The sequence below is a fragment of the Lissotriton helveticus genome, chromosome 8 (genome assembly GCF_964261635.1).
Source record: "Lissotriton helveticus chromosome 8, aLisHel1.1, whole genome shotgun sequence".
Taxonomy (NCBI): Eukaryota; Metazoa; Chordata; class Amphibia; order Caudata; family Salamandridae; genus Lissotriton; species Lissotriton helveticus.
In genome coordinates this window covers 1,172,294,272-1,172,320,901 of record NC_136069.1, presented here as the reverse complement: position 1 = coordinate 1,172,320,901, position 26,630 = coordinate 1,172,294,272, and the positions used below count along the sequence as shown (strand labels likewise).

Below are 26,630 nucleotides of genomic sequence, written 5' to 3'. Positions count from 1 at the left end.
CGCCCCACCTCCACTTTGTTGTCTAGTTGGCAGACTCAGCTGAGAGGCCAACAACTGAATGGGTGCATGCAATAGGTCTCGGAGCATTTGAGTTAGAGCTTTTAGATTTGTTTATGGCTTTTTTTCTTTGTAATTCTTTAGCATTGCCTACAGGAAACAAAAATGCTAAAGATAAAAAAAAAAAACCATAAACAATTCTAAAAGCACAAACTCTAATGCTGCGAGACCTATTGCATTTCCAATGCCACCTCCAGCCACATTTAAAATTACATACTAATATACACATAAGACAGAAGTAATACAAAGGGGACATGTGACACCTTTTGTTACAAACAACACATTACTTAATTATTATTAACATATACACACACTCTTAACATCACCCTCACACAACAAAACTATCACACTCTTTCACACCCGCTCAGTAACGCTAAAACAACATCTCCCTCATACACCATCACACACCTTCAGCCTCACACACACTTACTCACCCTCACACTAACACACTCACACACTCTCTTACGCAAATAACTTCACTCATCCTCCCCCCCTCACACCCCCTAACACTCTACGCGATTGCAGCCTGGAATCCCTGATAACTTTTCTTGTATCCGTGGCTGGCATTCAGTCATCCCAACGTAAACTGGTGCATTTGTCTTTTCTTAGCTGAAAATAATTTTCTATATTTCTATTGCATGATTGATTGAAATACTTTATCGGACAATCGTTCACATTCTAGATAGACAACTTGTACATCACACCCCTCGATGCATTTCGGGTTCGCGCCTTGTCCTTCCTCAAATGGTAAATACTTTTAGGGATGAAAAGGCGCCGGGTCCTGCTGCGTTGTTTTCATTTATATTTCAGACTCGTGCTGTCAATGTCTCAACTACGCTTAAACACACAGGACGAACAATGACAGTTTATTAAATGTATAATTCTGTTTTTATCAGCTCTGAAGTAGCCTCCCTACCGAGCGAGTGCTATTTAATAACAATAAATACAACACATAAGCTCAAAATATTTTTTGTAAAATGTACCTATCGCATTTCATTCTTTTTCACATATAAGAAGATAATTGGGCTTTTCACGGGCAATCAGTAAGACGCTACCTCACCCTCACTGACACTCACTCACACTCAATCACTCTCACCCTCACTCACCAGCAACGCCTCACCCTCAACGCCTCACCCTCAAATCCTCACTCACCCTCACTCTCACTCATCCTCAATCACCCTCAACATCACACACTCACTCACCCTCACTCACCCTCAACACCTCACCCTCACTCACCCTCAACTCCTCACTCACCCTCATTCTCACTCATCCTCACTCAACCACCCTCAACTTCACTGACCCTCAACGCCTCACCCAACACCTCACCTTCACTCACCATCAACATCTCACCCTCACTCACCCACAAAACATCAGCCTCAACACCTCACCCTCAATCACTCACCCTCAACAATTCACCCACACTCACCCTCCCTCACCCTCAATTCCTCACCCACACCCTCAACACTTCACCCTAAACACCTCACTCATCCTCAACGCCTCCCCCTCCCCCTCACTCACCCTCACCCTCACTCACCCTCAACACCTCACCATCACTAACACTCAACACCTCACCCTCACTAACTCACACTCAATCACCCTCAACACCTCACCCTCAACACCTCACCCTCAACACCTCACCCTCAACACCTCACCTTCAAAACCTCAACCTCAACAACTCACCCTCAACACCTCACCCTCACTCACTCTCACTCACCCTCACTCACCCTCACTCACACTCACTCACACTCAGTCACCCTCACTCACCCTCACTCACCCTCACTCACCCTCACTCACCCTCAACTCCTCACTCACCCTCACTCATCCTCACTCACCCTCAACACCTCACCCTCACCATCACCCACCCTCAACCCCTCATCCTAACTCGCAATAACCCTCCCTCACCCTCACCCTCACTCACTCTCACTCTCACTCACCCTCAACACCTCACTCACCCTCAACACCTCACTCACACTCAACTCCTCACTCACCCCCACCCTCACTCACCCTCAACACCTCACCCTCACACAGTGCAATAGGTCTCGTAGGATTTTTAGTTACAGCTTTTACAATTGTTTATTGCTTTTTTGATTTGTAATTCTTTAGCATTGGCAAAAAAAAAAAAAATGCAAAAGATTTACAACAAAAAACCCATAAACAATTCTAAATGCACTAACTCTAATGCTGCGAGACCTATTGCATTTCCAATGCTTGTTTAATTTTGGAAGTGGACTGCGCCTGATTAAAGTATATTCTGCACCCACTATCCTATTTTTAAAATTCACTATCACGTATTTTTCTTTGTGCACTGCTTATTCAGTTACTATTTTCTGTGTGCACTGATGGCACGTTGTGGACGTACCACTTGGTGAGATTGGCCCAAATGATGACCAACAGGGCGATCCAGAATACGTAGCTGATGGGTATCCATACCACGTAGTGATGGGTCCTGACGTTTCATGTAGTGGACCGGACTTGTTTTGAATGTAGAGCTTTTGAGTTTTCCGAGACCCATAGTTATTATTAGTGTATGTAGTGCTTTGTAAGGGATTATAACTGTGCTCAGGTCTTTAAATATTTCCCTTGGACCCTATTCCCTCCGTCTGTATTGTGAAATTAATCTACCACAGCAGAGCTTTTATGCAGCCATTGTGAGATCAGAAGAATAGTTAAAAAAAATTGTTCAACAAGTAATTCGATTGATTCTTCAAGTTAAGGGGAAAATAGCATGACTTGACAGAATGTCACAAGCGCACCCAGAGTCGTCTTCCGAAACCCACTCGCTGGAACTAATGCCACTCCATAACACAAAAGCCCTCCATCCCCAACCTCTTTCTCGCTTTGGCTCACCTGTAGCTTTTGCTATAGAAAGAACCTGCGCCTCACCGGATAATCGGAATCTAGGCTTTCAGAACAGGAAAAAGCACTAAGCCAGTCCATGCCCCTGATGATCTTGTGTCCCAGGCCACTTCCTAGACTATGAATTTAACTCCCAGACTCCTATACAGGCTTCTCGAACTTCACTCCATTGCACCATGCAAAGAGCACAATTCTTCATCACTCCACCTCTTCACTCTCCACATGTGATAAGTGGTGTAACGCAAAATGATGGGGCTCCCCTACAGAATGTGATGAGGGATTCCTGCGTCTCCCAGATCGCACAGACATTCATTGGTCTTGGGCTCAATGGTGGTCCCCTGAACAGTTGGGCGCCCCTAAGCTGTAGTGGGCTGCTCAGGAAACTAGAGTGACTTCCTCAAGAATGTAACTATTCTTATTCCATGCCATTGCACTCATTACTTAAGGCATGCAATGGCATGGCTTAGAGGGTGAGGAGGGCCCCACCAAAACAAAGAAACCCTGGGGGGTTCAGAACCCCGGGGGCTGCAGGGGGCCTCTGTTGCGCCCCTGCACCTGATAGAGCAGCATAAAGGGGGGGGGGGGTGGAGACCACAATTTGGTGTTTATTCAGGTGGGGAAAAGACTTCTTATGACATAACAGTCAAGTCACAGACAACCAAGCTAACCTGAGAGCAAATAACTGTACCTGCTGTCCACAACCATGTTCAGACCATGACTTTCCTGTAGCTTTTCAACTCCTCTTTCAAGCTCTTCAGGCGTAATGGCTGCAAATTCTACCACTGCTGCTACCTCTTGCTCAACCAGGTGTGAAGGCACAGACTTTAAAAGTGCATACTTGCAAATTTTTACTAAAATAAAACATAACACTTCAGGCTTAAAGTTCAGCCACTTTGCCCACAACAGGAGGGAGGGAACAAGCATACCCTGTAGCTAATGGATAGCGGAGATCCTTTGGTCTGAAAAGTGGCACAGCAGCGCACCAATAATAATAATAGGGTAGAAGGAGCACCTGTACGACAAGTCACATCAGCACCTAGGCTGACCACTTCCCTGCAAGGTCGGACTGGCCGTACCAGGCACTGGGCATTTCCCCGTGAGGCTCGAAGGGTGGGGAGCCGGTTTTGTCTGTTGTGGCTGGTTTTGTGGCAGTGCAACAGTTTTAAAAGCGCTGCAAAGTTCCTTGTATATCCAACAGTTATCAAGCAACAATAAAAGTGTCACGATAACTCTGGTGATTAATGTACCTGCTGGAGCGTGATTGGAGTTTTGTCTAGTGGCAGTTTTGACTCATCTAAAGTAGTGTAGAGGGTTAATATGCCTGCTGCAAAGAAGGTGCACCATACATAGCAAAGAACAGTATCTTATGTGCATAGCTGAGTGGGTTACTGCTTTTGTCACATAGATTATTTTGTTACTGGGCAGTTGATAAGTTACAATCGTAATTTGGCACAGTGAGCTATAAACTGCCACGAAAGAGCTGCATGCAAACTGCATGGTACAGATTAGAAAGTTATGTTTTTCCCACTCTTTCATTATATTAAGGTGGCTAAAAAAAGGTTTGTTTGGGTAGAAATAAATTCTCATTATTAAAGTCAACCCTGACCACTGTGTTATGTTCCGAATCCTGAGTTTGAGCTTCTCCAGATCAAACACTCTCACAAAATGACTACCACCATGGATGACATGTATATCCTACAACTTGTAGTCCCCTTTGCCTTATGTAACATTTTCTATACACTGATTTACACATGTATGTTTCATTGTCTCTGTATGTGTGAGTGATGTAAAGTGCTCCAACACCCTAAACTGGTATGGGAGGTGCTGTAAAACAAATTAAATACATGTGACAGAGGGGCTATAGAGAGATGAGAGGCACTGTTGGAGGGTTATAGTGAGGGAATCATTGAAGACCCCCAATCAAGATTGTCGCATCCCGGTGCACAGTAAGGTCCTCATTTACTATGCTTTAAAAGCTAATAAAATTGAATATGTAAAGACAAATATGCTGTAGAATACACAATTTTCCCCCAAATTTTCTTGGTGGAAAAACCCCCAAAGACTCCCTTTGTAGTGGTCAGGCTTGCTCGCTGCAGTCGCTATGCACCGTACAGGAGCGGGTCTCATCAAATTTACCAGCGCTGCTTGAGGTTCCCAGCCCGCCCTGCTTCCATGCATAAGAGCCACCATGTCTTTGCTGGCCACAGTCAAGCCTCAAAGCCATTGAGCCTAACTCTCTGAAGTGTGGCGAGTCCTCCGCCCCACCAGCTGATGCCAATGCTGCATGTGATCGGGGCTCAATTCAGCATCCTAGTCCAGCAATGTTTCTCTATTGTCTGACCTCGTCTCCTGAACAGCACCCCAAAGGCTTGCCAAAGTAACTCGGCTTCAAGCAAAGCTGGAGAGATTTCCCAAAGGTGTACCATAGTAAAAACAATGAATGTTGTGGGATTGAAAATTGGCACAACTTCCCAAATGTAGGGCCTGATTACGATGTTGCATGGACCAACACCGACAGGCTATCCGTGGCCGTCCGCCCAACATCCAGAGCAGCGGTCCGACCGCCAGATTATGGTGCTGGCAGTCCGAGATCTGCGGTTGGAGGGCAAGACCGCTGTCTCTGACAGGATCGGAGATCCCATCGGGGTAGCGGTTGGACTAGTAATCCCTGAATGGAGGCACCGCCATCGGCATTACAATGTCCAAGCAGGTGCCCTGTACCCCTTGGGCCTCCGCTATAGAGCCAGGGGGGCACAGGTAGTGCATTCCCAAACACCCATGCACCCTGTGCCAGGCACCACATGTTGCCCGGCACACAGTGCAGCAATGTTTGTTAACATGCCTTTTGCAATTGGGGCTTGTACTGCTGCCCTTTTCTCGGCTGCAGCAAAAGCCTCAATGGCAAAAGGCATGTTTCTGACTGCCTACATGGCAGTTGGCTCGTATTTCGACCGGCAGGACCACAGCCTGCCTGGTGGCCGGTCCCAATCCCGCAACGGTGGTGGTTGGAGGCTCATCCGACTGCCATTGTAATAAGGCCCTTAGTTTCAAGTTGTCAGATATTCTGGAACCTCTGGTCGCCTGTTAAAGATGTGGGCACCAGGGGTATACAGGGATATGGCTATTCAATAATGGCTGGTGATGCTTGAGGGTTCAATCAAATGGGTACCACACAGTACACAATGGTGTCAGTGAAGTTAACTCGATGATAGTTTTATTCCTGACAGTCAAGATTTTCCCGTACCAGGCAGACCCTTGGGCAACCCACAGAACTAGAAGGACTTTAGGCTCAGGGTCTTTTTCACAGATTTCTTTCTGGCTCTCCCTTGAATCAGCAATGTAATTTCCATTTGGTTACGTTCAAATGTGGCCATAGTCTGTTGAACTGATGTCATCAGAGTAGGAGCAGTGCCTGTGGTCCTTGATGTTCAGCCTCTCTAGTTCATGAAGCATTTGACCTCAGGTGTGCATGCACATTCTCTCCACTCGCCTGTGGAGTCTTTAGAGGAGTCTAGTGTCACTTTAGGAAAACAACCATGAGTGGACAGTCTTAGACTGCACATTGCAGGTATTAGCAAATTGGGGCCCAACAAAAGCAGGTCAATGGTGCCAGCATTGATCTAGGTACCATACCCAATGCTGTCCAATTTGAATTGGCAGTGGTGCAACCAATCTTTTTGGAAGGTCCTACCCTCTCTCTCCTTTAAATACTAGGTGAGCCTCCTGCACACTTCAGAGAGTGACTGGTGACACAGTCACTCTCTGGATGCATGCTGAATGATCTGGGCATAAGTTCATACTCAAGCTGTGTGCATCTGTGACCAAAATCTGAGCACACATTCATTAAAGGAAAGCCCTGGGTAACTGAATCCAAATACACAGGTGTTTCCCATTCTCCTTCCATATGTTACTGAGATGCGCAGCAACGGTAATACAGCACATGTTTGGGTTTATTGGCTCAAGCTAGAAATAAGGCACCTTTTGATAGTCCCCCATTTCAGTTGCAGAAAAAAAAGATAATTTGTCACAAAATAAATATGTATTAATGTAATCACCTGGCTGATGGAGCAAGGACATATACTTGAAAAAAATTATTTGTATTCCAATAGTTTTCATATCCTTGGTTTCTGCTTTCCATGTTACATCAAGCACTTTTTAGGGAAGCAGTAATAAATGCACTCCAGTACGGGCTTGGAGTAAATTCACGCAAGGCCACTCACAAATACTTCAATATACTCCAGTAGAAAAAATGGAGGCAGGGACCTAAAATAATACCCAATAAGAACTAATGTTAAAATAATTAAATCATTTCAATATGTAAAATACACATATATTTTAATGTTAAGAAATTAAATAGAATTAATAATTAATTATTGTATTATTTTAAAATTGTAATTACTGAGTTTAACACAATTAAATATTATTTAAATGAATTAAAATCATAACATTTGAATTAAATTTAATAAATAAAAATGAAAATGTTAGTGAGGCTGGGATGGATTTAAAATTATTGTTCAAAGAATATTGTTTATAAAAGAAAATGTTTTAATCCAATTAATTACTTATTTAGTGCACATTTATTTTGATATGTTATGTGTTGTAGCATTTTATTTTGGTAGTGCTATTTTAATAATGAATATTTTGAATTGATTTATATTTACATTGAAATATTGTTAATAATTTTAATATAAGCTTTAATATATTTTCTATACTTTACAGAGAAAGATCTCAGCCAAGGCGGCAGAAATCTCTACTTATGTGTGAAACATTTCTAGTAACTGCTCTTGTTGTAGAAGGCTACACTCCCTGACTTTTGTGGATGGAAATATGTGAGTCTTCCCCTAGGTGTAAATTTGCACTTGGATAAAGTGTCTGTCAAAAATTTGTAAACCTACATCAGCGATATTTGAAAATAGTATATAGCAAAAAAGTGTAAACGTACAAAAGTGTAGTAGTAGATTTACACAACAGTAAATCTACACATGTAAATTTACCTTTATGAATCGTGCCCTAAATGTCCTCAATCTTTTCACGACTATGAAACTTACGTCCTTTGATTATATATGATACTAAATTGTCCAATGGCTACTGCAAGTTGGGGTTTGGTGCTATACACATGCCTTAAATAAAAAAAATAAAAACATGTTTTTGCACCACTGTCATTCACTAAGTGACAAAGTGAATGTGAACAAGATACTGCTTCTTCACTTTCAGAACCATGATAAAAATCTCACAGGCAGTTAGTAGCATCTCTGCCGCACTTGTGATATTTATATCAAACGATTTCCACCTGCAAAATCAAGATGGATATGTTTAGAGTGTCTAGAGTGTGAAGTCATGAAACAATAAGTTTGGATTGATCTGGTTCTCCATGATTTTTTATGCTAAATATGGGACTAAACAGCTAACTCAATGGCATTTTTGTTTTTGTTTTTCAGAGGTGAACAATCTTAATCGGCTTGAAAAAGATGGACACGATTTTTATCATTATGGGCTCTTTGAAGGTGGTCTGGTTGACATTGCTTTTTACTTCTACATATGTTCGGACTCAAAAAAAAGCATGTAGGTACATAATAAGATAAACAATTTACAATTCCATGAACAATGTGGAAAAATGTTGGAAATGTCTCAAATGGTTTATTAGGTCTAAACTTCCCTATCTATGTTTATGTTTATGTTTTTTGCATTTATAAAGCGCAGCTGTTACCAAAAGAGGTGTCCTGGCGCTTGGGTAAAGTACCTACTGATAAATACTAGAAGAGAGAGCCGAATCCTTTGGTTTGCACCTAATTTATGAAAAGCCAGGTTTTTAAGGCCTTTCTAAAGGCCATTAAATTAGTCTGGTGTCTTAGTTGAGAAGAAAGGGAGTTCCAGGCGGTAGCTGCATTGGCGATGAAGCTTCTACCGCCCCAATTGGCCTTTTTTTAATCCGATGGGTGCCCACCAGTTTAGCCTCGGAGGAGCGGAGAGTTCTTTTAGGTATATACCAATTAAAATATTGCTTCAGAAATCTTGGTCCTACGCCCTGCAGTGCCTTAAAAACTAGACACAAGGCCTTGAATTTGGTCCGCTTCCTCATGGGTAGCCAATGTAGGCCTTTGATTACACCGCTAATCAATGCATGCTTAGGTGTTCCTGAGAGGAGTCTAGCGGCTGCATTCTGCAAGATCTGCAGCTTATTCATTAGGCCTTCTTGTAACTTGAGGTAGAGGCTGTTACAGTAATCCAGTTTGGACAACACTAATGCTGTAACTACTGTTTGTTGTGCTTCTTTTAGAATTAGAGGCATGATTTTTTTGCAAGCTCTAAGGGTAAACGCAGTCGAGGATGCTTTTGAGTTGACTTGGCCCTTGAAGCTGAGAGTGTCGTCTATCCAAATGCCTAGGTTCTTCACTTTCCTAGTTGGGACTGGCAGTTGTCCTAGTGCATTCGGCCAGCAGTTAGGTGACCAAAACACTGGGTTATTCCCAAATAATATAACCTCAGTCTTCCTGGAGTTTAACTTCAAACAGTTGTTAGCCATCCAATTACCTGTAGCGTACATGCAGTCATGGAATTTGGCAGCTGTGTCATGCAGTCTCTCTGGTTCAATGGCAACAACGATTTGAATATCGTCGGCGTAAGATGTTAAACTGAAGCCGTAGGATTCGATAAGTGGCAGAAGGGAGGAGACATACACATTAAATAGAGTCGGGCTCAGTGAAGATCCCTGCGGGACTCCACATGGCAGTGAGAAGGCCTCTGCCTTATATTTATCAAGTTTGACTGTTTGAATTCTTTCCGAGAGAAACAATTTTATGAGTTTTAGGGCAGTGCCTTTTATTCCTTTCCCTCTAATCGGTCAATCATTATTGTGTGGTGTACCGTATCAAATGCGGCCGATAAGTCCAACATAATGAGGGCTGCCCGACCTCCTTGATCCAGAGTAGCTCTGATTTCCTCCATGGACTTAATGAGGGCCGTCTCGGTGCTGTGGCCTTCTCTAAAGCTGTGTTAGGTGGGGTCCAGAGCCTGAGTCTGATTAAGGAACTGGTTAATTTGGTTATTCATGTTCTTTTTTATTAATTTGGCTGGGAGGGGGAGTCTGGATATGGGCCTAAAATTGTTTGGGTCATCTGGGTTTAGATTGGATTTTTTCAACAGGGGCAGTATAGCGGCCCGCTTCCATTCCCTGGGGAAGTACCCTTCGTTGTATATTAGGTTAAAAATGGACGTGAGTTTACTCGCCACTGTATGACCAGCTAGTTTTAGCACTTCTATCGGACAGGGGTCATAGGGGGAGCCTGATTTAGTTTTCGCCAACAATTTGTATGTGTCCCCTTCCGCAAGAGGACTAAAGAAGGTAAGTTCAGGTTTGGCATTTATATTTGGGGTTATACTGGAGCTGGCACCCTGTTTGACTGAAATTTCCTTAGGTAGGTCTGAGAATGTAGAAAAAATTATGTTGACCTTGTCATAAAAACATTTGGCTATTCTATTGCATAGATCTTGGCTTGCCGGAATAGCTGGGGCTTTGGGATGAGCCAGGTCATTTACAGTTTTGAACAGTGTTTTGGAAGAGTTTTTTGCCTCGTGTATTTTCTCCGTATAGTATGTTTTGTTTCGTATTTTGTAACAGTTGTTTGTATTGTGCTTGGCTTATTTTGTATTCTTTTTTATCTTTGTCGTTATAACCCTTCCTCCAGTTTCTTTCCAGCTGTTTACATGCAAGTTTCTGGTCTTTGAGCTCCTGTGAGTACCAGGGCGCAGATGGACGTGTTCTGTGGTGGCGAACTGTTTTTAATGGGGCCAACTTCTTCCCTGCGCCTTTTAGCCAGTTAAAATAAGTTTTAGTGGCCTGATCCAGATCGGTTGGAATGGGGGAGTCTGAGATTGTGAGGAAATCATGAAGGTCCTCTTAGTCTACTATGTTTTTCCATGCTCTCGCTTCAACATATTAATTAGAGGGTTTGTTGACCGAACGATGCGGCATAGTGAGTTTAAAAAGTACTGCTAGATGGTCTGACCACGTAAGAGGAAGTGCTTTTGTAAAGGCGAGTAGGGGGTTGTTAGAAAAAATACCATCCAGAGTGTGCCCCGCTGAGTGTGGGGGTACATTGACCCGTTGTTCCAGGTTGCCACCTGACATAAGGTCCATCAGATTGATTGTGTCTGGGTCCTGGTCTGCCTCAAGGTGAAAGTTAAGATCGCCTAGTATTGTAAATAAAGGAGTGTTTAGCCCAATCTCTAAAATGTCGCCTACTTGGGCAATAAACGGTTTTCGAGGGCCTGGAGGTCTGTAAATAAGGGAGCCTCTAAAGGAGTCCTTTGGGAGATCTGAAGACAGAACTCCAGTGCTTCACAACCCTCGTTTTTTAGTGGGCTAAATGATGATATAATAGAGTTGTGGTGTATCACTGCTAATCCACCTCCTTTTTTTTATTTCTGCTAAGTGAATAACATGTATCTGGAGGTGTCGCTTTCACTAAATCAGGACCTGAGGCTTCGTCTGTCCATGTCTCTGTAATAAAGGCTAGCTTGATATCTTCGCTTTCTAAGAAGGCGGCACACTCTATGCTATGCTTGACCAGTGATCTCGCGTTGATCAGGACACAGTTCCACACGGTGTCCTGCTTGGAGATGCCCTTCTTCCTAGTCAGCCCTGCCACCGGGAGCGATGTCAACTCAGGGATTTTGACGTTACATCCTGAGCAGATCTCTGAAGAGTGGTGGCGCCCGTGTTCAGGTAAATAGATTTTGCAAGATTCCGCGAGTCTAATTGGTTGTAGAGCCCTCAGCTCATCACTAGAGTATGTAAGCTGAGAGGCAATCTCTGATGTCAACCGAGCAGGGGGGCTGGCGCTGAGCGCGGTGCAAGCGCGAACGGGCGCAGACGGGCTTGCCTTTGGCGCGCCGGTGGCGCGCGTCCGCTGCACGCTCGCTTCATTCTCCACTTAAATGGGGTCTCGGGCACAAAGACTAGCCCGCTGAACCCAATCCTCCCCAAGATGGCAGCGAATCCCGCGAGGGAGTCAGTGACTACTGTGCAAATGCGCTATATTTTAAAAAATCCTATTCGATCATTAAAATGCCACAAATGCCTCAGGGTTGATAAAAATAAACAGTTGTGCAAATGCGCTATTTTTAAAAATCCTACTCGATCTTCAAAATGCCACAAATGCCTGAGGGTTACTGAAGATAAACAGTTAATGCAATTCTTATAAAGCAAAGCGTAGCGCCCGTCTTTCCCGGCTGTGCCTCAGGAGGACTTTACCTGGCACGCTCGCTCCTGTGCCCCATTAAGTAGAGTCTCGGGCACAAAGACTAGCCCGCTGAACCCAATCCTCCCCAAGATGGCGGCGAATCCCGCGAGGGAGTCAGTGACTACTGTGCAAATGCGCTATATTTTAAGAAATCCTATTCGATCATTAAAATGCCACAAATGCCTGAGGGTTGATAAAAATAAACAGTTGTGCAAATGCGCTATTTTTAAAAATCCTACTCGATCTTCAAAATGCCACAAATGCCTGAGGGTTGCTGAAGATAAACAGTTAATGCAATTCTTATAAAGCAAAGCGTAGCGCTCGTCTCTCCCGGCTGTGCCTCAGGAGGACTTTACCATCGAAAATATATTACTATCGGAAATATATTCCAAAGCTTTTATTTGATTAGTTGCACAGCATTATGGGTTGGTTATTGGCATCAGTTATATATCCTTTTGAAGATTCCCTTGAATCCACTTTAAATTATGCTGACAATATTAATGTATCTAAATACATTTGTTTTGGGCTAACTCGGTCAGCTAAGACTTGATGTGTTGAATTTTTCACTACCCACCTGATAAAATTAGTTTTTTATTAAGTACACATAGATATCACATGATATGAACAATAAAGAAAGGATAAGCCAAGATTGGCCTATTGAATGATAGCCAATTAGGATCATGGATAACTCCCTCTCATCCTGGGGTCTGCATAGATCTGCAGATGACAGGAAGGATGCAACAGATGGCAATTGACCACATTCCCAGTCTTTTTGCATTTCCCTATCACACTCTGTTCTCAATAGATCCAAGGAGGCATGGAAAGCCAGTTCGACCTCAGACGGTCATCCTTTTATCCACTGCTTATATCTTCGCTCTCTGGAGACCCTGCAAGGTGGGGAAAAACTGAGAAAGCACTTACTGAGTGATGTCTTAACAAACAACTTTATTGTTTCTCAACATAACTTACCAGTAGTGGAAAATCACACTTTGAATCGAGTATTCATACTCAGGATATTATTAATGATTAGGGCTCCCGGTTTTATGGTATTTTTTTTTACATTTCTGTCTGTATTTATCCTTTTGCTCAATTCATCCACTTTCTGCCATATTTATTTTGTGCTTAGTGTAAAAAATGAAGGTGCAATGGATATGATTCCACATTTATTTGACCAATAAATGTTTACTCATCTTTAAACGTCAAATGAGTTGTAGCCATTTACAGTACAATACAGTCATCTGAAATAAATTGCATTGTAGAACAGCTTAAACAGTTTTATTTCTGCAGTCATGTAAGCTTCATTAGGAAAACATTTTTTTTACTCCCTCGCCTATCAGTATGTACAGCTATTAACTTAGCATACATGATTGACAGTAATGAAAATCGTCAAAAAAAACTATTTTCAGTATTTTTCCATATTTAGAAAATAAATACAGACAGGAAAATAGATTGTGTCCTGTCTGTATTAAACTGTAAAAATGCAAACCTGAAAACCTTATTAACCTCTTCGATGCTGATGACGGAACCGCTCCGTCATCAGCCGCGGTGGCGCTGTGCTGATGACGTAGCGGTTCCGTCATGGCCCGCCCGACGCGCCTGCGTGGCGCTGATTTCGCGCCTGCGCGGCACGTTCTATTGAGCGTGCGGCGCTATGACGTTACCCGCTTAGTCATCAGCACAGCTCACCCAAAGCTGGTGACGGAGCGGTTCCGTCACCAGCGTGTGAGCGCCGCGCGGCCCCCCCCGCCCCCTTAGCGCTGCGGCGGAATAGCCGCCGCAGCGAAGGTGTTAATGATTGGTGGGGTAGAGCCCTCTGGAAGCATAGACACAGAGCAGTTAAAACATTATGGGCCTGATTACTATGTCGGATGGACTTTAGTTTGCCTGACACTGTCTCGGTCCTGGGACCGACCGACCTCCATTCGGCAGTCCTGACCGGCTCATTACAAAGCAACCGAACACTGTTCGGTCGCATGCTCCCTTTTTTCAATGGGATCTTGTGTTACGGCCGTAAACCGGCAGTAACACAAGCTCCTATTGGGAAAAGGGAGGTGCAGTTCATTCCTGCACCCCGTGGCAGGCACTGCAAGGTGCTTGCCACAGGGTGCAGGGATCAACAAGGAGGCCCCATGCTGCAAGCATAAGGGGGCCCTGCTGGGGGCCCCCAAGCACGCTTTCCAACATGGTTTTCATGTCAGACGGGCTGGCATGGAAACCATGCATCATAATCTCAAGGGCAGAAAAGCCCGCCCTTGAGATTACTGGCCAGCTTCCGAATGGCCAACGGGTTCCTAGAGCCTGTCGGAAGCCAGTTGGAATGACTGGCCAGTTTAATTTACGACTGTCTAGATTCTAATTAGGCGGTTGGAAAGGAAACCACGGGCCAATTACGATTGGCCCAGAAGGCTCCAACCATTTGTCAGAGCCGTAACGGGCTGCATCGTAATCAACCCCTAAATAGTATGCCATCCTTTACTCGGGGTACCCTTTAATTAAGGACTACTTGGGTCCTTGGGACAATGAGGGGCGTGGTAAGGGAAGATAAACTGAAAAATGCATAAGGTTGCAATGACCATCTCATATATAAGAAGGGATAGCTAAAGAACATTTCAGGATTTGAAAGGGTTGCTTGTCAGTGTTAGAGGTCCACGCAATGAAGAAAAGTTTTGAGCAGCAAACTACAAATCAAAACAAATATCGATTGATCTGAACCATGTTTACTTGAAAGACTGTAGTGATAATACTGTAAAACATATTCAGAAAAGGAAAACAATCTTTTTCAAAGACCAAAAAACGTCAGCTCCACAAGGCCCAGCAATATAATGAAAATATATGAAAAAAAATAAATGACCAAGACACCACCAAGAGGAAGCAGGAGAAATTCAACATTTTAAATAGACCAGAAATCATCCAGTTAAATGATGCTTGTTCACTCTCCCAATGTGGCTAAAATTGGCTTATAAAAAAATGTTTGATATCAAAAGTGCTCCTGAAAAGGAGACCTTTTGATGTGCCTTCTTTCCCAGGGACTGAGATTTAGATGGCTGTATCACCCAATCCCAGACTACTATCTGTATAGGACCATGCAACTATCTGATTTAAAGATGATTACCTAACAAAGATCTTTCACCCCATTGTAATGGACAAGCGGACTGACAGCCCTGAAGAGTGAAACAGTGCTGAGGACACATCTGTGGGACATTGAGGCCATTGCAACAAAAATTGAAAGGCCTGAACTGCAAATGGCTGACTGCAGCTGAACGGGCAGTCAGTGATCCCAGCTGGGCCAGGCAAGAGTGATGCAGCATGGCGGCTAGTTAAATATATTTAGGCGCCAAGAGGAAGGCTGTAGTGGTGTGTGAGCTCAACCTTATAGGCGAGTTGATAAATGTAACTTTGAATAGTCACCCTTCTGATCCCCAGGTGTCACAGAAACGTCACTAGGAACCTTGATCATTAAATACTTAAAATGGGAAAGGTGACACCTGGGATGTGGTGCTAACGGTCATCCATTTTGTGGCTATCCATGTCTGAATCAGGGACCTTGCAGGTAGGAGATACATCTACTCGTCTGGTATCTGTGACGCCCATATTAATTTTAACACACAAACCTATATTTCAAACACACATTGGGTACTCCTAGGCTGACTTTATGTACAAAATACCCAGTGTTATATATAGGAATGCACTAGTACCTTAGCCTTGCTGCACATGAAGTTTGGGGGCATATGTACAAAGCATTTTTGCGGTCGGAAACGGCCCCATTCACAGAATCAGGCTGTTTGCAACCATAATAATGCTTTTTTAAATCTACAAAAGCACGAATTGCAAGTCGGTAACACTTTACTGCAACGCAATTTGTGTTAGCGATTCGGTTTTTTGAACTGGTGTGTTTTGGGTGCTTTTTCCAAATACAATATCGCGGTGGTATTTATGAATGTTTTACAGATGGATTACGGTGGTAAAACATTCATATTTTAACAACACCTCAAAGGAGGTGGTAACCATTCGCAAAGGACCCCTTCCCCTTTGTGAATGTTAAGACAACGGATCCACTGCCCTACTCTTAAAAAATGAAACTTAAACTTTTCACTTTATTTTTTTCAACGCATCCCGTTTTCCTTTAAGGAACCAGGCTGCATTTAAAAAATAAAAAGACTGCTTTATTATAAACCAATCACAGACATGGTTGTCTGTTGACGCTAGTAGGCCACCATCCCTGTGATGGCTGCAATTCCTAATCGGTTACAAACTGCAACCTACCTCATTAATATTCATGAGGTAGGTCGACTTCAAACCCACTAGGAATCGCTATGTTAAACTTGTATGTTTTTGTACATTAGGAATCCAGTAAGAATCAAAAGTAGGAAATCACAATCCCTGAATTCTGTACATATAGCCCTTGGAATGTTATATCACTCAACAAGGTGAAGGTTGAGAAGAAAGACTCCATCTTGTTGAGGTCTACTCTTCACACATACCCTGTTATGGATAGGTTCACACTCACATCCCAAATAACAGACACTGTCATAGGTGCAGTGGCATAGAGGTAGTTTGGGTTCCACTTTACAAACTGTAATACAAGCAGTGGGAGAGGTTAGATTGTTAAGTTGGGGAGAGGTACACGACTAGTATTGGGTTAGCCCTATGAGGACAATGACACCTCACTGCTATTATTTTCTTATTTAATCAGTTTAATCAGAGTGAGGAAGTCATGGGACTGGTTTGAGGAGGTAAGTTCAGAGGTGATGAGATAGAAATGCAAAAAATCCTAATGTTAAAACAGGCCTTTTTCAGATGAACTTCTAATTTGTGATGAGTTCCAACATGACAAAGACCACATCAATGTGTAGATATTCAATAATGACAGAAGAGAATGCAAGCTGCTTGGGGAGCATAGAGAAGAGGCATGTCTTTAGGTCCTTCCTACAGAAAAGGAGAGTCCAACGGGGATATCTCCAAGAGAACTACATTTTCTTCAGGAGTGGCATTTTTCACGAACAGCAGTCAGGGAATGATAATTTGGCCCACACTGAGCATGATCTTTTGCAAAGCACAGGGATTATGGCAGGAATATAGTGTGATATGGATTTTGGATGGGAGTGAGGTGTCTTTAATAGTTTTGTGTATACACTTAATGGTAATGACATTACATTCTTTCAACGGTTACATAGGTACCACAAAAGTATGTGTTAGGAATGAGCATTGTAATGTGATTTGCAACCCTGATCTCAGCAGGTCCAATCCCCTTGACCAGTTTAGGAGGACACTATCAGAATTACTATTATCCATCAGTATAGCCTACAAGACTTATGGAGGGAACGCACAACCGAATAGGACAATTCCTTCTACTCCCCATTCAATAAACGATTCACCAGTTTTTTGGGGGGTCATGATACCGGCTAAAGAGTGGGTTTTTTGTGTGGTTTGGGAATTGGACTACTAAAAAAGGGCAATATCTGACCCCTCTCTCTTGAAAATGGAGTTTGCAGTGACTTCACATGCTCATAAAATCTGAACACTGGCTCCTGAACACAGGACTCCGGTGAGAAGATTTGTGCATCCAACTATGAGATTTAACAGAGGATTTTATTAGAGTAAAACACCTCAGTGAGATACATGCACGTGCCACCTAAAAGATGGAAAGGAGGCACGTCTCATTGCACGAGAGAAAAGGAGGCGATAAGCACAGTAAAATAGACTCAAACTACAGCTAGTGAGGCCAGGAGACCAATTCTGTAAATATGTGTCTGTATACTAGCCCCACCATTATAAGGAAGTCCTGACCAATGGAGAGGTATCCTCAACCGTCCCCCGCAGCCACCCGTTCTCCAGCAAGTCATTGCCATGGGGCTATAAAACCACAAGAACGACACACTCATGACCTCTCACGCCTTCTTCACTGAATAAATATAGGAGCTAATTGATGCCCATGTTACTCCTCAATTTCTGTGGAGAACTGAGTACTTCGTGGGAGGGGCCAAGAATCCTTGGGTCTCTCGTGAAAGCAAGAAAAAGGGAAGAAACAGTGACTTGCAAGTTTTTGTTCTTCAATTACAAATGCCAACAACGAGTCATGAAACCAGCGGAACCAGATGGCGCCGTCTCACTTGAAGACACGTGCCAAGAAGAACTGGGCCTAGCCTTCCGTCTCAAGTCAGTGAGGCAAAGTTCTGTGACCTGACAGGAATTTGAGAATGTACCAAGTTCTGTCTGAAGAACAAGGTGCAATATCTGTGAACTCAGTCCCTGCCTGCTGAAAAGTCCAGCCTTATTCATTCTCTGGCCCTGTCCCTTCAGTTACAAAGATATAAAGAATTTGTGTGTTGAATATATTTCATTACTGGCAAATGGGTGATTTTGTGTTCTGCTTTTTCTTCTACAATGTCTTGCAGGAATGGAATGTATTCACCTGTACAAATATATATGGTCCTACAGTTCTAAGCTTAGAAAACTGTTGTAATATGTGTATTTCAGGTATATATATATGTCCTCTTTAATTATTGTAAACCCTTGGTATAGTCCATCCTGACTTTTGTCTCCCACGAACCCCCTCACCCCCATGCTTCCCGCCTCTTGTGGTGCAACCCAACATCCCATTGTCCGTTGGTATGCGGGTTAGAGTGCTGGTCGTGCTGAAATGAACAGCTGTGGGATAACGGAAGCTGTCACCTAATAAGCACTTTAGGGCGATTATATTTTGAATTCTGGACTAATTTACAATAATAGCACTCATATGTTGTTTGCGCCGCACCCACCAAAAGGAGCAGAGCCAGCACACTGCTACAGCATGGGCTTCACATCACAGGGTCACCTTCCTAATACCAGGGTCCCTTCCTAATACCGATTCTCAGTGGTATGTATGAATGTTTTGCAACCAAATTACAGGTGCAAAGGATACATTTTTTACCGACACCTCAAGGATGGTGGTAACCGTTCGAAAATGGGAAGGGATCCCTATGGGACCACCTTTCTGTTCGTGAACGTTATTATAAATATTTTTTAACAGCAGGCAGTTGTAAAAGGGGCATCTGCCTACTCTTATAAAATGAAACTTAAACATTTCATTTTATTTTGTGAAATGCATCCCATTTTTCTTTAAGTAAAACGGGCTGCATCTAAAAAAAAGAGATTGCTTTATTAACCTCTTGGGTGGCCATGACAAGCTCAGCTCGTCATGCAGCACGGTGGCCCTGTGCTGAAGATGAGCTGAGCTCGTCATGACCGTTACGGAACGCCCACGCGGGGATAATTCCCCTGCTGTGCTGGGCGTTCCATTGGAACGGGCGTGGTCATGACGAGCTCAGCTCGTCATCAGCACAGCGCCACCGTGCTGCATGACGAGCCGAGCTCGTCATCAGCACCGCGGCACTGCATGCGGCCCCCCTCCCCCCGCGGGGGAATTAGCCCAGCGGCGAAGGGGTTAAAAAGCAATCACAGACATGGTGGTCTGCTGACCCCAGCATGCCAACATCTTTGTGATGGCAGCAGTTCCTAATGGGTTGCAAATTGCCACCTACCTAATTAAAATTCAAGAGGTAGGTTGATTGCGACCCCATCACGAATCACAAAATGAAACTCAATGGATTTCATACAATAGGAATTGCGATTTCCTAATTGCGAGCGGTGCGCAAAGAATCGCAATCTCTAAAATGTGTACACATAGCCCTATGACCCATACATATTGCTAGAAAATTGTAAGATCTCCAGAGGGTGGTACGAGCCATCCCTACATTAGAAACACTAGCAATGTTAAGGTTTCATATAAGACTGTGTTGTAAGGGGGGGGGGGGTAAATGGCAAAATGTAATTTTATCATGAACTTTGAAAATCCCAACTCTGGGGCTGAACCTGCCTAAAAGGGGGAAGAACAATTCAATGTTAACTCCACTATTGTGAGGCAGATGAAATTCACTACACAGGGTAACAAATGAACAAAGCTTGCATCTAACTTCTACCAATACTGAACAATGAGGATTTATTTCCTCCACATACATTAATCTCGACGCAGCGCCACCCAGAGGCATACCTTTGGGTAAGAGCAAGAATTGTCTAGCAACAAAGTTGTTTGCTTACTTTGTTATCCTGTTCTTGTACTATTTGTACTACGTATGCACCTTTATTGTTCAAGTCACATAGTCTGAATTACCAATCGCACTTTGTTTGCAGTACAGCATTGTTAAAAAACAAAAATTATAATATCTTTCAGGTATCGAGCACCTGCCACAACCTACAAACCTCCAAGTATCAGTATCAAAACCTGGACAGTACACCCTGACCTGGGACTGCGACTTTGGTGAAGAGCCACAGAAAAAACCCGACTATCGAGTTGAAGTTAAAAAGAACCCAGGGTCAGCTTGGGCGGCAAGACTGGTAAATTGTTTACAAACGTTCTTATGCTATATAGCTACCACTAGAACAACAATAAAACAAAGGAGGCTTTCCTAAGTGTTATACCAATTTTTCTCCTGCATGTGAAAATGTGCTTCTTCTTCAGTACATTTTCCAGCCATTAAATATAACAAAATAGATATAACAAAATAGTAGTAGGCATACAGATGTAAGTAAACCGAGTGAGGCTTGGGTCGTGTCTCAGGAGGTTCTGGCTGTTTGAACCTCCTGTTGATAGACACGAAGTAGGACCACCTTGTGAGATTTGTGTTTTCACGTGAGAATTGAGTTTGATGCTAGGAGACTTCGATTGGATCTTAATAATCCCTCTTTCAACCTCCAAGAAGCACAGAATGGACTGGGACAGTAGTCCAACCATCACCTGGGAACGTCTGAGGTGTACTGCAGGATGTGGGTCTAGAGATAGAAACCAAAATGACCAAGACAATCAGCATACCCCATCTGTTAGTGATACAGAGGAAGAGGCCCTACAACAACTCCCTCATGTTCTCCTCTTAAATGACTATCCTAGCCCCACAAGGAAGAAGCACCGCTCTTGTCCTTTGGCCCCTAGCTGACATAATCAACATTAATAAACATGTCCTCAACATCCAATAGACCACCTACATTTCTGAGAAGAATTGTAATTGGTGTTTGAAGTGTATAAGCCAAATTGGGCAGATGTGAATCATTTCATAAGGAAGGTGGTGCCTAGTGAAGTAAGAGACCGATTGGTGGATAAAAGTGACTGCCACAACGAGGTCTGATGAATCAATAAAACAGACTTTGTAAGCGCAACACTGTCACCTCTAGGAATATCTGGGTACTGTGTCTGCATGGAAGAGCCCGGTCTTGAGTCTCTTTCTGAAGTTGGATGAGGTTGCTTTAGCAGCAGATAAGGACACATTGGTGAATGCAGAAATAGAAGTGTGTCAGGACAGGAGCGAATGGACAAAGATCTCCAATTGTAAGCAAAAGAAGGAGAATAATCAGCGGATCACTTAGACAGGATTAAGGCTGTATTCTACACAGGTATCAAAGAGATTGGCCTGTAACTACTAGATTCTGAGGGATTGAGGCAGGCGAGCAACACCCATTGGACTCAAAGGGCTTCACCCCCCCCTTGCCCCCCCCTCGCCCCCCCTCCCCCCGTCGTGTGTGGCAGCCCGGGCTGAGACAGCTTCCCGGGCGCACACACAGCCGCACCCGAGCACTTCACAGGTCTTTAAATACCATTTTCATGTTAATTAGGCTTTGTCGTTGTTTCACCCCTTCTAAGAGCACCTGCAGCACCATTCTGCCTATTGCTTAAAGTTCCAGCCCCACCTGAAATATTTTCTTTGACCCCCCCCCCCCCTCCCGAAATTTGGCTCAAGTTGCGCCTCTGGGTTGAGGTTTAAATTACTTCATTAGAGGCTTCTTTACTGACACCTGCTGGTTGGACAGGGCCAATCATACCATAAAGGAGCTATTCAAGATAGAGAAATGATTGCTGGTACACAAGCCTTAGAGATATTTAGGGAAAAGTAATTTAGATATCCAAAGGTGAATCTGATTCCTGTCCCAATTGCATCCCTATGGTTGCTCTATGTTTAATCCTATCTTTACCAGTCTGTTGATATATCATTATAATTCGGTCAGAGATTTCCTAGGAAGAGTGATTTTTGTTATGCTAATGACTTTGGTGCTGTTTAACTAATCTTCCTGAAGCGTTCCAAAAAATGGTCCTCCAGCTCAGTTCCTTCCTGCAAAGTTTCAGCAGGGCTGAGAACAAGGGAAGGTCCCAAAGCATATTTTTCCCATGCAATTTCTTAGGAAAGTCATCCATTTAACCTGGTCATACCCATTTTTTGACTGATGCTGATGGTTACTGACTCTGAAGTGTTCTGGGCTCTGCGAACCAGGCCCAATCCCAGTTCTCTTTCCTCTAAAGGTATATGGTAATTGGTATAGTTCTGATTGGCAAAGACAACCTACGTTGAAGTCCCTAGTATAATGTATGGAATGTAGGTTTAGAGACTCAAGTGGACATAATACATTTAAGAGTGCACTTCTGTAGTGTCTGGTGTCATTTTAAAGCCAGGCCTGCCTTGCAGACTGATTTTAAAATAACACTATGACCAAATTCGACCTTGGAATTAAAAGTACTTCTAAAGTCAAAAATGACCTTTTAATTGCTTATAAATCACCCCTAACATCTGCTCAAGGTGCCCCAAGGGTAGGATACATTGTAGCAAAAAGCACCCACTTCCTTGATCCCCTGCCAGATGTGAGCCCCTTCCTAATCAGATTAGGAGAGGGGCTGGAAGGGGAGTGTAGTCGGTTGTTTGCCAAACCTCTGGGTTGGGTTATACAGACACACATACCACTGAACGTTTTTCTCCATTTCAATTTTTCAGAGAATACTACCTTATGATTCAAGAATATGCCACACTTCACTGGAAGTGGTAATAGCAGGGGAAGCAAGCCTTACTCCAATTTTATTGGGGTACCCATCCCCATCCTTCAAGCACAGAATGGAGGATAAATATGGCAGAGCTGCAGGAGTACATAAGATCACTGCCTGAAACATCATAAGAAGGACTGTCCTGCGGACCTTTGGCCTGCACTCTAAAAAACTGCACCTGCTGCACTCATAAAGCACCACCAAGAAAATACTGTGCCTGACTCTAAAGTAAAAGGAGTGGGCTCCCTTATCAGCAACCGGCACGAAAGTGCTGGAAGTCAACTGCAAAAGTCAAAGAGAGGATTATCACCGCTGACCAGTTGCAACTGGATTTTCCTGCACTGCACAGGTGTATTATGGTAAATTGAGTCTCTGCCCCCAGGAGGAAATCCAGAGTCCCTGAACCCTTGGCCAGAGCTATTTGACCCACAAATCTCCCCAAGGATCTCTCCACAAGGAAGACTTGTGGAAAAAGAAACATTCTGCAAAGTTTTGCTGAAAAGCTCCAGGAAGACACCCACTCAACGTCGAGAGTCAAGTCGCCACAGTCGACTTGCGAATCGGCCTGACAGCACTGGTTTGCCCTGCTGAGAGCCCTGGAGGTTCTCGTCATTGACATTGAGGAGAAAGACTTCCAAAGGCTCACCGAGGCATCATGCTGAAGCAGACTGCCATCGTTGATTTGAACTTCAGATCAAACCAGAGGATCCAGCTATGAGCCCAACCAGAGACAAAAAAACAAAGAAAAAGACTAAATCCATAGGTGAACTTTTGACCGGGACCAAGCCTTTTGACTTTGTTCTTGTCCCACGTGACCAGATAGCTGTGAGTGGAGCTTTATGCTTTTTGCCGCTAGAATGCACAATTTATTAATTTAATCTTTTAAAATTCATATCTCATGTTCACTACATCGGAATTTTGTTGTTTTGGTGTCATTTTGAAGATTACAATATCCTCTATCTATATACATTGGTGATGGATTTTGAGTGTGTTGTGTCTTTTATCTATTTACTGTTATGATGGTATTACATTCTTTATACATACCTGTCTCCTAAGTTAAGTCTGAATGCTCGTTTGCTAAGCTACCAAGGGTTGAGCAAGGATTAATACACTGAGTCTTGAATGGACCCATTAGTAATTGTTGTGAATACCCTAACCTACTAATAACCCACTTTCCTATATTTGGTTCACAGTGGTTGTAGGAAAGTAGGATCTGCTTCTTATGGTTACCCCCACTTTTTGCTTGATGTGATGCTGTGTTTGACTAGTCCTACTGGGATCCTGCTAATCAGGACCCCAATCTATCTGCTTTCACCCTAAATTGTTGTGTTCAGTACTTAGGTACATCCCAGATTGGAAACTGGGGTACCCTTGTCAGTCCCTAGTATATGGTACCCATGTACCCAGTGCATAGGTACCCCAGAGGTCTCCCATGGGCTGCAGCATGTATTATGCCACCCATGAGAGACCATTCAAAATGGAACTACAGGCCTGGCATTGCAGCCTGTGTAAGTTGGTGCACACACCACTTACTAAATATATAGGTTTACTATATCTAAGGGTCACTGCATTTAAAACCTATAAGTCACCCCTATAGCAGGCCTTTACCATCCTGAAGGCAGGGTGCTTGGTTCTAAATGAGAGGGTGCCCCTGCATGAGCAAGACACCCCAGCAGCCTATGGAGTCATTTCTCTTGGGTTCTCAATTGCGCTATGACCATCTCAAAAACAGCTGCAACGAATCCTATCATGTTTGGTATCAAACATGTTGGAATCATACTCCCGCTATGATTCCAAGCAGTGGAAGAGCCCTCCAATAGGCTCCCAGTGTTCCCAGTACTAGCCTTCTAAAACCCGGACAAGAATCCACTTTTGGATTATTTCGAACACTTTCTCCTCTTCCAGCAGTGGCACTTTCCTGAAGTCCTGCCCTGGGTTCGACAACGGTTTCTGACGTCACTTCACACCTATGCACCCGGCTTCCCTGACATAGGTAATTTGCGTACCACAGTATCCATGGGTGGGGTGGCTCTCCAACCTTCTGTCTTCCACATGGTTCCTTCAGGGTCCACTAGGAAGGGTTACTAATCTTTAAAATTCCAACTGTGACTTACACATAGAATTGTACGGAGCATACTGTTGTGTTCACACACTGCACATGCTCTCCGTGGGTCCCTATCTACTTACCTTGGGTAGTTCTGTGGGTCCCCAGCAATTCTATGTTCCCTTGATATTGTCTTGACTCGAGTCGTGGTTCTTATACCACTTTCTTAGTATATGGTTTGGTCACCCCTGGGGCCCACTGTGTATTAGTGCTTTGTCCTGTGATTTCTTTGCTAAGGTATTGTGTGCTTTGTGTCTATCTCCCTGTGGGAGGTACTGTAAGATACTAGATAGTGTTATATAATAAATACATATTTTTATTTAATCTATACTATAAGATCGCATTCTTGTAAAACAAGCTGCTTTACATTCCTTCAATACTAAGCCTGAAGGCTGCTCTCCACAGCTACCACTTGTATAGCTTACTGAGGTTGTCTGAGACCTCCAAAATCACCATAAGAGTTCTCTGGACAGTTGCAAGTAGCCCACTTACATTGGTGGACATCATATAATAGGCCAGCTTCTCACAGTGGTGGGATCCAGAACTTGTTTTTACTAACACCATTCAGTATCTAGGTTAAGCAATTTAAAATCCTGTAAATTTACCTGGTGCAACAATTGGTTTTGATTTATAATTCGGACTAATAGTAACTGATTCATTTTTTTATTTTTTTATAAATTACTCTGACCTCTGACTCTTACTCTGAAAATGTTTTTTGTGACTCAAAAGTTTGATCTAGCTGTCCTACCCACTCTCCAAGTAGAGGAACTTAGGGACCTGTGTAGAGATAGGGTATAGCCAGCACCCTCCAATTCGAGGAAGACAGTGCTGATAAAGGCCCTTGCAGCCTGGGCACCACAGCCTTGATGGCCCAGCTTGAGTATCAACACTCTGCCTTAGAGGAGGCTCCAGAGATTAAAGTACAGGAGAGGGGATGACCCCTTAGACCTCACTGATGAGGAAGTTAAACACCTCTACACACACACACACAGTAACCAGAGCCTTGTCTAGAGCTAGTGGGGGAAGAGTATCTACTAGAAATTAGTCAGATATGTTTCTTAGGGAGAGAGAGCAAGGGGCACAGCTAGTTTATATAGCCCTAGAAGCAGAGAAGTCGGTCCTGCATAAGAAGAAGTGGTCATGTGAGGAGAGGCAAACCACAAGGGGTGAAAGAGAGGAGGATGGTGGCAACAAAGGGGAGACAGAAGTGTCCAGAGGTGGTGGGTTGACCCAAGGCTACCCAAATGGATTTTTCATAGGTACCAGGAGAAGGATGACATGGAGAAAGGGCTGACAGCTTTTTAGGGGGCCCCCAAGGTGAGGAGAGTGAGTTCTCAATATTGGGGTTAACTCTTGTGAGAAATGATTCCGGTAGCAGGGAAATATAGGCTTTTGATCTTAGAGGGATAGGAGGCTTATAGAGAGAGAGGAGGATTAATCATATCCTCACATGAAGCAGAGCTTGACCAGAAGGTTTGGTCTAACCCCTGAACAATACAGGATGAAGTTTGGGGTCACCCAGAAAGTTAGTACC

General features: G+C 43.6%; 1 protein-coding gene across 2 annotated transcripts in view; it reads left to right on the top strand.

The window, feature by feature from the left end:
- LOC144773202 (granulocyte-macrophage colony-stimulating factor receptor subunit alpha-like) overlaps positions 1–26,630 on the top strand; it is a 372,152-nt gene that overhangs the window by 31,064 nt on the left and 314,458 nt on the right. The window contains exons 2-4 of one of the 2 annotated variants that reach the window (XM_078658091.1): positions 7,633–7,742; positions 8,352–8,475; positions 20,365–20,528. In XM_078658091.1, the coding sequence (XP_078514217.1) occupies positions 8,382–8,475; positions 20,365–20,528 (258 nt within the window). In that variant the 5' untranslated portion in view covers positions 7,633–7,742; positions 8,352–8,381. The remainder of the gene's footprint in view (positions 1–7,632; positions 7,743–8,351; positions 8,476–20,364; positions 20,529–26,630) is intronic. The other variant, XM_078658090.1, reaches the window with a different exon arrangement.